The sequence below is a fragment of the Bos javanicus genome, chromosome X (genome assembly GCF_032452875.1).
Source record: "Bos javanicus breed banteng chromosome X, ARS-OSU_banteng_1.0, whole genome shotgun sequence".
NCBI classification, from domain to species: Eukaryota; Metazoa; Chordata; class Mammalia; order Artiodactyla; family Bovidae; genus Bos; species Bos javanicus.
In genome coordinates, this window is record NC_083897.1 from 120,707,021 (window position 1) to 120,720,106 (window position 13,086).

The window sequence follows — 13,086 nt, forward strand, 5'->3', positions numbered from 1 at the left end:
TTCTAGTGTCCACCCGTATCTAGCTGCAACTGTCTTACTAAAATTCCCAATTTCTCCCATCCTTTTGATGTGTCTGTGGGAGAGATGGTAAGCTCCAAGAGATACACCTCTGTGATCTTGATCCGCTCACTCTCCCGTTCTTTTGACTTGAATCACTGAGAACTAACATTGCCATTTTCCTGAAGTCCTGCAACGTGAAGCCACATGACTTGATGCAAAGATCAGAGAAATTGTCACAACACTTTATGTTCAAATAGACTTCATGCCTGTTGCTGTACCAGCCACTCAGAAAGTTAACCTGATCACCCAGAGATATTGCTAACTGTGATAGAGACATTTCAAACGGCAATAGTTGCTTCGATCCTGACACCAAGAAAATTTGACTGACTACCCGCTGGGCTCAGAAACTGGTTTATAACCAGCTCCAGTGATTAACGTCTGCTTTTCTTTTGTTTCCATAAAAATGCCTCTTATTAATAACTACCTGATGCCGCTTGCATCCGAGACCTAGCTTTGGGAGCCCACCTGCATCACCACCTATTGAAATGAGATACCACTCTTTAAATGAACTGACCTGTTCTCAGAATAATGCAACTGCTGCCATGAAATGGAGGACACCACTAATCCATTCTCTCTCTCCACAGTGACCAGATCAGCTTTTACCATGTGAGACTTGCAGGCAAGTTTCAGAGGACAGACCTGTCAAGGCTTAGGGCACTCTGCCCCCAAATATATTAATTATTTTGAATTCAAGTTACTTAAGAAACAGCCAACAGAGGAGTGACATGTTGCCAAGCCCCAATTTCTGCCTCCCTGAGAGCAGGAAATGCATCTCATATGACGGATGTACTGCCTGCATCTGGAGGCAGAGGGAAACCCTTCTAACCAGAAGTAGGCAGTTCAAGCAGAGAAGCCTGTATACACAAACCTTGTTAAGTCTTTCATTTACTACCCTGGGTACCGATTCTGTTTAGATTCCTTACTAGTTGAGTACCTAAAACCTAAGTTGATTTGCCCTGTCGATTCCTCACAAATTGTTTTGTTGTCTACAAAATAAAGAAGCTGCCTGCTTTGCCCACTACTTAGGTCCCATTTCTGTGACACTTCTTGTGCACGTGAATTGCAATTTGTCTCTTTTTCTCCTGTTACCCTATCTTGTGTCAAGTTTATTAGTAGTCTAACCACAAGAATTCAAAAGAGGTAAAGGGAGGAATGTCCTTCTTCCCTAAACACCTCAAGGGAGTTCACCCTTACATCTCAGAAATTCCCTGGAGAGGATTTGCATAGAATACCAGTCTGTGCACTGGAATCTCCTGCATTGAGATAAGAGCAGAGACACTGTAGATTTCTGTCTGTTAGGGGCCAAATTGTGTCCCCTCAACAAATGCATATTGAAGGCATAACTCAGAGTACTTCAGAATGCAACTGCAGTTAGAAATAAGGTCTTTAAAGTGATGGTTGAGTTAAAATGAAGTCATTACGATGGGCCATTCCCAATGTGACTATAAGAGGAAATTGAGACAAAAAAGGAGGCACCAGGGATATATGCACTGAAAAGAAATGCCAAGTGAAGAGGGTGGCCACCTGGCAGCCAAGGGGAGAGGCCTCAGGGTAAACCAGCCCTCATCTTGGACTTGCAGCCTCTAGAACTCTGAGAAAATAAATTTCCGTTGTTTGAGCCACCGATTCTGTGGGGTTTTGTTGTGGAAAGCCTAACAAATCAGTACGTTAGCCCAGGTAGAGATTTCCTCCTGGATAGTCTTTTTACTTTCCTGTCATTTCTTAAGGCTATCTCAAGATCTTGCTATGTGATTGCAGCTCCTTGTTTCTAAAGTTGTATGGGCATAAGGGAGGTCTTGATCTTAGCCTCACCAGAACTAGCATAGAGCCTTTCAAAGAGCAGATGCTCAAAAAATAATTGAATACAGTGAGAGGTATAACTTGTTAAGATTTAATACCTCCTGCATTTTTCAAGAAGCATATTGAGATATAAATTATTTAATTTTACAAAACAGAAGACAGAAAAGATGGAGAACAATCAAGGTTCATCATGTTTTGAAATTTTTTTCATTTTATTTTTTCATTCCATTGTCCCAGCAGTATTATTGTGGGATTGCTTCCCATTTTGGCAAAAGTCCCTACTTTGATGTCAAATTTTCTTATCTGGATGATTTTTTTGAAAGTCTTGGTCTTCAGTAGGGGTGGGAGAAGCTGCTGGACGTGGCCATGGAACATGCCTGGAAGTGACAGTGGTGCCAGGCCTGGTTGGAACTGTGACTCGAGCTCTCTCCTCCTCATCTTGCAAAGCTTCTTCATATTGTGATGAGAAGGCACTGGGGACTGTATCACTGACTTTTGCCAAAAACTCCAAGACTTTCATTTTGCTAGTTTCAGCATGGGCTCGTGGGCCCCACAGGAACTCGTAACGAGGAGGATCACCGTTGGCAACCAGGCGGTACTCCAGGTAATTCATCATCACAAAGTCTTTGGTGATGAGCTTACTGGGCTCTCCGTAGGTGAAGTGTTTTCTCCCAGCATATACTTGCATCATATTCAAGAATTTCCAGATGTCTTCCTCAGCGGCACAGTGGCCCTTCACAAAGATCACACTCAGAACTGTCATCAAGACACTGGTCTTAGGTAAGCCCCTACCATCCCACACTCTCCCATTGTTGGGCAGGTTCAGTTTGCTGACAAGGTCATAGGAGTGGATGGTTGAATCAACTTCCTTCAAGCCAACTGCAAAGACAGCCTCGATGTGTTCAGAGGCTCTCTTGAGAATCTCGGCAAATCGGTTATGGTATCTTGGGTGGATAATCTTCATCATGTTTTCCTGATGATGGGCTGCTTCATTTTATATTTATGCAGAAGGAACTGTTCCAACAAACTTGTCATGCTGTTCAGAGTATCACTGTAGGTAGAAGATGAGACATTGGAGGAACCTGAATCTTCCTCATCTTGACTGGTATCTTCTTCACCATATGTTGTGTCAGAAGTAGTTGAAAAAGTGTTGGTAGTAGATGGGGCTTCCAAAGACCCCTGGGAAGTGCTATTTGACCCAGTAGCTGATGAGCTCTGTGAATTATCTTCTAAAAGAGAAGAGGTAGAGGGAAGCTCTTCCATTACTGCAGCGGGCTGAACTCCCCTGTGACTCAGGCTCATATCGGGCCTGGTGGCGTTTCTCATGGATGCAGAGCTTATGATTCTGACCCTGAGGCATGATGCCTGTGCTGGGGGACAATGATTAGAAGTGTGAGTAGGAGGGCAGGTGATAAGGGCCCACAGGAAGACGAAGGTTGAGTGTGCAGGTGCAGCAGGGAAATACCACCTTGGTTATCAGGAAGGCTACATTTGTGGTTTGCTTGAGGGCACTGTTCTGAAAACCCCAAGGGTTCCTATTCTCCTAATCAGCTGTCCTTTGGGAAACACATTGAAGGAAATTCAAGTGATATTTAGGCTTCGTCCTGCTACCCCTGCCTCAGGCACGCTGGGGTGACAGAAGGGGCTGGTAGTCTCCTACACAGAGGCATCTGTTATTTCACATTCAAGACCACCACCCAACTAGTGGCCAGTCATAAGACCCATTCCCTCTCCTGTCCTCTACTTGGCATCACAAAGCTCCCTGGAATTTCGAGAAATGAAGAGGTCCTCAGCTTATCACCCCAGTCAGTAGTTATCACCCAGTACTGAGTGCTCAGTGGGAAGTTTTCTGTCCTGGCCTCTGGAGTCCTCAACATGAATTAAGAGTGCTTCCTTTCGTTCCCCATAGGGCCTGGTGTCCCCACCCCTTTCTTGGAATAGTATCTGTATCTTCATACTAAGGGTTTCACTTCCTACACACCTGATATAAATAAATGTTGGTGGAACTTCAGCTTGATAGCTCTGCCCTGGTTCTTCAAGGGCTACAAGGAACAGGGCAGGATTCATTATAACTTCTTTTTATTGGTAGATGATCCCTCAGTCCTTGCTTTGACCTCTGTTGTGGCCTGAAATTCTACCCTCCCTTCCCCTTAGGTCCACCCCGTCTACTACTATACTTTCTTATAGTAGGGGAAGCATCTCCATGAGACCCCTAGGAAAAACTAAGATTCTCCTCATCCATCATACCGGTCCTTTGTCTTCTGACGCACAGAAGATGAGATGAATCATATGGTTATGGGGTGTGTGGTTCCCTTCGTCTTCAGGGTATTCAGTTGGTTTCTGGAAAACCTGGAAATAATCTCACTGCTGGCCCTAGTCTATACCCCTTGGACCATGTCCAAACCCCACTTGTGACTTCATAGAAGGAAATAGGCCAGGGTTTTGTGTGGTTTCCTCAGAGTTCTGAGGTCAGGGGGTTTCGTACATCCAAAGCTTGACTCCTGGCAGGGTGTGGGGCTCCTTTTTGTTTACGTAAGGGAGCTCTCTCAGACTAAGGTCCTCACTCCCTGTGGTGCCAGAGAGGGAAAGTCTGGGAATGCCACACGAGGCTACTCCTACCTGTGCCTTCAGGGACCACATCAGGATTCAGGTTTCTTGGGGCCCTCTGTGTTCAGTGTAGGGGTATGCCCTCACTGAGGTGCCTCCCTTGACTCCTGGGGGACTCTGGATTTCCTCTTTGAACCTAAGGTGACCCATGCAGACCAAAGACCATGTCCTTGCAAGCCCTGAAAAGAAGTGAGGGAATGCGCAGCCTAGCAGCCCTGTCTTGGCCTTCTGAGAGCAGACACAGGCCAGTCTCTCTGTGACTTCAGTTCCTCATTCATCTGTCTTTATCTTGACTCCTGTCTCTTCTATGAAAGACTTCTTGGGAAATGCCACGTCTTTGAAAAGTCTTAGTCTGCCTGCAACAAATCTCACAAAGGATGGGTTGAGTCCCAGGAGTGATAGGGAAGCTGCAGTCCGGGAGGGGCCCCAGCATAGGTGGTGTGCTATCAGAAAACACGCTGATCTCTTCCTTCTATTCACTAACCAGACATAGCCTCTTTTAGAACCTTCAGTCTTAACAGATTTACTCTCTGAAAGGAAGGGGCCGAATTAAATGACTTTCTGCGTCCCTGATCTATTGCGATTTACTGACATTTCTTTTGTAGATACATTGTCACTGAATGCTGTCTCCTTCCTTATATGTACTTCACTTTTATTTTCATTTTTTGTTACTTATTCCTGGGGCCTTTTATTCCAAAACTGTGTTTGGGGTATGAGATTCTGCCATTTAACATGTTAAATACCTTTTGGACTAATGTTCAGAAAGAGGAAGTGACCCAAGTTTAGCCTCATCCTGGAGGAGTGGCACAGTATGGGCTCTGGAGGAATTCAGTGTCGGGGTTCAGTCCAGCTCCTATCATCTATGAGCTTTGAATTTGAGCTTCTTTATTCCAGCTTCTTTATCTGCAAATTGTGTTTGAAAGAGTCTATAGTGTAGGACCACAGACATGTGTAATGTATGTAAATCACCTGGCACAGTATGAGACAAGCTTTGGCACTTTGAATGAATGGCAGTTATTACAAAGGTGATTTTGACCCCGAATGGTAACAAACTTCCATCACATAATTTTATTTCCAGGCTCTATTAGAGAATATGCAAGTCCAAACAATAATCAAATCCACATCAGCACTAACGCTCCCAAGCAAGTAAAACTAAGCAGTATTTCCCTATTTGAGCACCTGTTTTAATAGGTGTTTGGGGTTATCCTCTCCACATGGATGCAAGGACAAGTTCATTTGTCTTAAGGACCAGCAACTTCCCTCTCAGGTGCTTTTTCTTGTCCAAACCACTCATAATTTAATCCGACAGTAAAAATTGAGCCCTCCCTTAAAGTTTGCCAAATTACACTAAACATAACCTAATTAAACTGCCCGTTTACCAGAGCAAGTTCTGGTGCTCCCATCCCAGAAAAAGAGAGACAGTCCAGTGACGTCTTGGCATCTCACTTCAATGGGTATCACCCTTATTTCTCAGAAACTCTCTGGACAGCTTTTGATGAAAATGTGTATTTTGAGTATTCACTTGCCCTGGCTCAAATGCACAGGGCCCCTTCAATTCCCTATGGTTTTCAGATATCCCCAAACAATGGTGAATACATGGTTTAGATATACTCCAGGTTTACAGCCTCACCTCTGAGAACCTTTATATGAGTGTCTGGCATCACTCCCACAGCTTCATCTAGCCCACCATGCATCTGGACTGAAACTGACCTCCCACTGAGGAACTAGACTTTTCCCAAGAACCAATGACGCCTTTATCAGGTAACTTTGACTTGCTTGCCCTCATCTGGAACCTCCTCTTCCACACCTCCCCCATTTAAATTTATGATTTGTTTATTCCTTAGAGTTAGCTCACCACCTTCCTTATATCGTCCCTGCTGCTAGACTCAAAATACCATGGGCAGTGGCTTGGGCTTCATTTTCTTACCAACCCAGTACTATAAGACAGCCTTCTAAACAGAAGATGGCCAATTAATTTGGGAGAAAAGGAAATAATGAGCAAAGACTCTATTTTATTATGATTTAAATGTCATACAGTTTGAATAAGCTAAACAAATCTAAGTCCATGTTATTAACTTTTACAAGGAAAGAGGACAGATAAGAAGACAAACAAAAAATAAACCAGCGTTTACTCTGAAAGCTTTGTGATCCCAAATACTTATCTCTAGGATTCTTACACATTTCCAAGTAAAATTCTATTCCAATATTATGTTATCTTGTTCTGGACCATAAGGAAAATATTGAAGTCTTTTCAACTTGTTTACAAATAATGAACTCCTAGTCTTAATTCTAACAGCAGTAAACATGACATCCATGACATTAACAAACCTAGATTCTGAAGCAAAATAAACCTTATGAAGAGTAGTGACATTTAAAAATACAAAAAACCTCTACCAACCTACCTAAATCATCTGTTTTTGACTAGATAGTATTCATATGGATAAACGGAAAACATGTATATTTTGTTAAACCTGCACCTAAACTCCCATACAACTTAAAACTGTGAAGAACATATGGGTTTTACCCCCCCCACCCCTACTACCCCATGCTATTTAAGACGTAGACTATTCTCTTCCAACACAAAGGGAACAAAGTGCCCTGACCCCTCCCTAGATGTGGGAGGAGCTGTAGGACTTGGCCCTGGTAGGGGCACTGGCTTCAGCCATTATTGGAATCCTGGCCACACCTCTCAGCGCTGCTCTCTCCACCTGATCTCTCAGAGCCTCATCATAGAGGTCTGGGAAGGAACTCGGGACCTTATCCTGGATCTTGGCCAGAACTTCCAACACCTTCATCTTAGTGGTCTCAGCATAAGCTCTCGGGCCCCACAGGAACTCGTAGCCTGGAGGGTCACTATTGGGCACCTGGCGGTAGTTGAGGTACCCCTTCTGCACCAGATCTATGGTGATGAGCTTTCTGGGCTCCCCAAAGATGGAGTGCTTCTTCCCAGCATAGATCCCCAACACATTGAGGAAATCCCAGATTTCCTCCTCGGTGGCACGGTTACCCTTCATGAAGATGATGCCCAGGAGCGCCATGAGGAGACCAGACTTGGGCAGCTCCTCCTCATCACTTGAACCTTCCTCAACCCCGAGACTAAACTTGTTGACGAGGGTGTAGATGTTCTTGTTGCAGTCGACTTCCTTCAGCTCCAGGCCAAACACCAGCTCCACTCGCTCAGAGGCTCTGCTCAGGATCTCAGGGAAGTGCTGCTTGTACTTCCTGCCTATGATCTCCAGCATGCCGTTCTGTGTGATGGGTTCCTTCTTGGTGTACCTCTCCAGCAGGAAATCCATCACCAAGCTGGCCTTCCTCATCAGAGGATCTTTGCGAATGCTCCGAGCGAGCAGGGCTGCCCGGGCGGCATATGCACTTTCCTCCTCGGGGCCCTGGGCACCTTCCTCAGATCCTGCACAGGAAGCCTCTGCAACAGGAGAGCTAGGGGCCATGGCTCCCTGAAGCTCCTGGTGATCGGCAGCAGCAGGGGAGCTCGGAGGAGAACCCTGAGGGGCAGAAGAGGGGCAGGATGTGCACTCCTCTTCTGGGGCTGCAGCAGCACTGGCCTGGACCTCCTGAGTGTCCCCCTGGACCTGGTGGCATTTCCCACGGGCATGTTGCTTGTTTTTGTGCTTCCGAGGCATGATGACACAGGTCAGGGACCGCAGGCAGGACTGCAGTTACGAAGGTAGGCTTTGAGTGGCCTTGAGGAAGGACAAAGAAATGTTGTGAGCACCTTCGCCAGGGAGGGTCGTCCCCAGTTTAAACCAAGTCCGCTTTGTAGGCGGCCTTGAGTCCACTTCTCTAGGATCCACAAGTCTTTTCACCTAGTCAGCCTGTCCCCTAACCCGTGAGGAGGAAGTGAGAGTGAGCCCTGGGGCGCAGCCAGACAGCCCTGCCTGGGCGTTAGAGGGGGGCCTGTGGGGGCTGGCAGGGGAGGCATGTCCTTTCAGTTCACATTCAGAGTTAGGATGAAAAATGGGGAATGACCCCCTAGCACCCACCCTGATCCTTCTTCTGCTCTGAAGCTGATGCTGCCACCTTCCCTGTGACTCTGGAAATGGAGAGGAGGGAGTGCTCAGCCTCCCACCTAAGGGTCCCGGGACCGGCCCTTCCGTACGCAAACTCTAACCTCCCCACTCAGACCGCAGCCTCCCTTCCCCATGTTTGGCCGGGAGGAAGCACTGACTACAGGGGAGGGTCCTGATTCATCTGTGTGTCTGGGAGGATGGTCCTCACCCTGGCTCCTCCTGAGCCCTGACATCCTCTCTGTACTGACCAGCTACCAACCCCTCGGACCGAGGTGCCCTCCTCCCTCAGTGTCCCGCATCCGAGATCATAGTGAGTGTGACCCGAAGCTGTTACAGCCGCCCGGATCCTACCCGGATGCTCGGAGGCCAAGTCGCGGGGGGTGGGGGTTTCGCGTGGCCACTGTTCTGGCGTGTGGAGACCCTCAGTCCCTCCCAAGGGTCCCTCCTTTAGCTACAGGGCTCGGGGCTTTCCCTTTACTGAGCAGAACCTGAGTCAACCAGCCCGGGACCGAAGCCTTCCTCTCGTAGACCACCTGGTTAAATGGACGGACTTGGGGCTTAAGATGCAGGCCCGAATCTTCCAGGGGAGAGCAGGGGCAGGGTGTCTGGGGGTTGTCCAGCCCCCTCTTTTCAGAGGGAAAGGCTTGGTCGTGCTGGACGTGTGTCCCCGCACTTGTAACTCACGTCACCTCACACTTGGACACCTGATGAGACCTGGAAGTCGTCCGTCTGGGCACCCTACACAGCAGTTCTCTAAGATGGCAGCAGCTCTCAAAGATGGCTTCGCAGCCGCAGCGTGTGTGCGTGGTCGTCACTTCCTGTCATGTGGTTCTGTGTTCCAGGCAGACAACAGAGGCGGGGCCAGGGTGGGCGGGGTTCCGGGGGAGCTTCCTGGAGGATTGGCACGTGCACTTTTCCTTGAATCGTCCCGGATCCTGAGACTTTCCCTGTACTGAGCGGACTCTAAGGGCCTCCTTACTAGGCTCTAGCTTCTGTCAGCACCCCAGCAGGAATTGTTTCTGGCCTGGCCGAACAGGCTTCCTGGAGCTCCTGAGAATGACAGTGAGGGCACTTTCAGGCCCTGTCTTCTGGGCTTAGTGATGCTCCGTCCACTCTCCGTGTCTTCCCTTGACCCCTGTAGGTGGTGGGCTACATCCCATCTGCTGACCTGAGGCCAAGGCCTCCCATCGAAGACATCAAGTCCCGAGACTCCTGGTGAGAAGTGCACGTACATCTCCTCTGGACCCTTCTGCCTGAGGCTTCCAGGAAATGGCTGCTGCAGGTAAGATGAGCTGAGAGGAAAGGATGGGAGACTGCCTTCTGTGGTGTGGAACCCCTCACATCTCACTCAGGATCTTCATATTGACTGCTGGCAGGGCCTGGAAATCCTTCCCTTTCTGGTATGAATCCACCTCTGTCCCCAACCTTGCCCCACACCATCCCAGCAGAGTAAGTGAAGGGGCTCCTTAGCCTGACGGTTCTCACTATGGGCTCTTAGTCGACTGCAGGGGCATTGCTTGAAAGTTCTGAGGTGAATTTCTGTTCTTTGGTACAATTTTTGGGATACTAAGTTTTCTCTTTTAGTCCCTACATGATAGTCTATTAAGGTGATCACTTAAAAGGGCCAGTTGTCATCCACTAACAAAGTTTGTGCTGGTTTTTTCATGACCTCTGGGCCATGCTGCCGCATACAGCTCAAACTTGTTCCCCATGATCTTGGCATGGGAGCTCTGAGATGCTACCTCAGATTCCTTCAGTGAGGCTGTAGCGATTCATGGCCCCAGGGCACAGTGGAAGAATCAAGGGCTGAACTTTAAAGCCTTTTCCAGCTGATCCTGTTGTCTTTTTCCCTTGTAGGCTGCACACCCCTTGTCAGTCTCCGAGTACTCCCTCACCTTGACACTCATAGGGTCAAGTTCATTAGAGACTTATTTTGCCTCAGGCACTATTTAGTTTTGTGTTTTGCCTGCTGTTAATAGTTGTTTTTATTCCTTGTAAGTTTTCCATGGTTTATTCTGGGTACAGGAAACAGCAGCCCATGTTTGACTGTGATCTCAGCTGGTCTGACTGGAGTAGATCTGTAAAGAGTTAAGGAACATTGACAGTCTTACAATATCTGCTCCTCATGAATACACATAACATACTATTCTGTTTGAGACTTCTTTCTCCTAAGGCTGTCAGGAAATTCTTCTTGTTGCCTATATGTGGAATGTATACATTATTCTAAGGTTTCTTTGTAGGGATGTTTTTTTGTTATGGTTGCTTTTATTTGTGGTGGATTTTCTATTACATGATAAGTAATTGTTGATTCTTCCAGGCCAGACTCCTGATTTTGCTGTGGTGATCAGAGATAGCTGAAGTTATTTATATGTTTGAATATTTTCTGTGCGTGTTTCCTAAGATTTTTAATTTGAGCATAAATTCTTATGTTATCTTTTGCTCTTCATTGTTCCTATCTCTTATTCATTTGACATTGTTGTATATAACTCTGTACTGGCTACATATTCTTGTCCAGAATTTTTCTACATTTTAAATCAGTAGAGCATTTATCAAATATTTTAATTGGAGGAGAATTGCTTTATAGTGTGTTAGTTTCTGTTGTAGAACAGTATGAAGCAGCTCTAAGTATACATATATCCCCCTCCATGAGCATCCCTCAGGCCACCCCCATCTCAGTCATCCAGGTTGTCATGGAACAGCAGTCTGAGCTCCCTCTGTTGTAGAGCACCTTCCCACTAGCTCTTTCTTATATACATGGTAGTGCATATATGTCATAGCCACTCTCAGTTTGTCCCTCTATCTCCATCGCTTGCTGTGTCCACTTCTTTTCTCTACATGTGTCTCTATTCCTATGCTGCAAATAAATTCATCAGTACCATTTTCTAGATTCCATATAAATGTGTTACTGTGCAATACTTTTTGTTCTCTTTCTGACTTACTTCACTCCGTGAAACAGACGCTAGGTGCATCCACCTCACTGCCACTGACTTAAATTTGATACTTTTATGGTTGAGTAATATTCCATTGTATATATTTACTGCAACTTCCATATCTATTGATCTGTCAGTGGAAGTTGAGGTGGTTGCTTCCATGTCCTAGCTATTGTAAATAGTACTGCAATAAACAGTGTGGTCTGTGAATCTTTTCACACATGGCTTTCTCAGTGTGTATGCCCAGTAGTGGGATTGCTGAGCCATTGGGTAATTTTATTTCTAGTTTTTAAAGGACTCTCCATACTGTTCTCCATAGTGGCTATATCAATTTACATTCCTCCTCAAAGTGCAAGAGGGTTCTCTTTTCTCCATGACACTTCATTATTTATTGTTTCTAGATTTTTTTATGATAGCCTTAATGGAAAATGTGAGGTAATGCATCATTGTAGCTTTGGTTTGCATTTCTTTCATAATGAGTAGTGAATATTTTGTCTTGTGAGCCTCTGTATTTTTTTTAAAGAACAGATTTAGGATTACAGAAAATTTAGCAGATAGTGTACAAAGTTCCTATAAAGCCAGTCTCTTCCTCCACTTAGCATCTTCTGTTATTAACATTTTGGATTGTTTCAACTGATACAAGTTCATTTGTTAAAATTGAGCAACTGATATCAATATGGTGTTATTACCTATTGTCCATTGCTTACAGTATATTTTACTTTTGTTGTTTTGCAGTTCTGTGTTGTTGCTTTTGTGCAGTTGCTCAGTCATCTCTGACTGACCCCATGATCCGTAGGACTACAGGCTCCCTATTCTTCACAATCTCTTGGAGTTGGCTCAGACTCATGTCCATCCAATCAGTGATGCCATCCAACCATCTCATCCTCTGCTGCCTCCTTTTCTTTTTCCCTTCAATCTTTCCCAACATCAGAGTCTTTACCAATTAGTCGGCTCTTCCCATCAGGTGTCCAAAAGTTTCGAGCTTCAACTTCAGCATGAGATATTCCCATGAATAGTCAGTGTTCATTCCCTTCAGAAATGACTGGTTTGATCTCCTTTCTGTCCAGGGGACTCTCAAGAGTCTTCTCCAGCACCACAATTCAACAGCATTGATTTTTCAGTGCTCAGCCTTGTTTATGGTCCAGTGCTCACATCCACACACAACCCCTGGGAAATCATAGCTTTGACTAGACACAACTCTTTTGGCAATGTGATGTCTCTGCTTTTTATTATGTGTTCTAGGTTTGTCATAGCTTTTCTTGCAAGGAAAAAGTATCTTTTAATTTTATGGCATCTTTTAATTTGGGGCTTCCCTCGTAGCTTAGTTGGTAAAGAATCTGCCAGGAGTGCAGGAGATCTGGGAATAATTCCTGGGTCAAGTAGATCCCCTGGAGAAGGAAATGGCAACCCACTTCAGTATTCATGCCTAGAGAATCTCATGGACAGAGGAACCTGGGAGGTTACAGCCCATGGGGTCACAAGAGTCAGACAGGACTTAGTCACTAAACCACCACCACCACCGTCATGGCTGCATCCACCATCCACAGTGATTTTGGAGAAGAAAATTAAATCTTCCATTGTTTCTACTTTTTCCTCATCTGTTTGCCATGAAGTGTTGGGACCAGATGCCATGATCTTAGTTTCTTGAATGTTGAGTTTTA

At 45.8% G+C, this 13,086-nt stretch overlaps 1 protein-coding gene and 1 pseudogene across 1 annotated transcript; both read right to left on the reverse strand.

Moving 5' to 3' along the window:
• Window positions 1–2,062: 2,062 nt before the first annotated feature.
• LOC133242888 (melanoma-associated antigen B5-like) lies at window positions 2,063–3,241 on the reverse strand (annotated as a pseudogene).
• Window positions 3,242–6,184: 2,943 nt separating this feature from the next.
• On the reverse strand, window positions 6,185–8,601 carry LOC133241951 (melanoma-associated antigen B18-like). The gene has a single exon (XM_061407790.1). The coding sequence runs from the start codon at window positions 8,106–8,108 to the stop codon at window positions 7,077–7,079; it is 1,032 nt and encodes a 343-aa protein (XP_061263774.1). The 5' UTR covers window positions 8,109–8,601; the 3' UTR covers window positions 6,185–7,076.
• Window positions 8,602–13,086: the final 4,485 nt, after the last annotated feature.

Excerpts from the sequence above, each read along its gene's own strand:
- LOC133241951 (XM_061407790.1), bottom strand. The coding sequence starts at position 8,108 with ATGCCTCGGAAGCACAAAAACAAGCAACATGCCCGTGGGAAATGCCAC.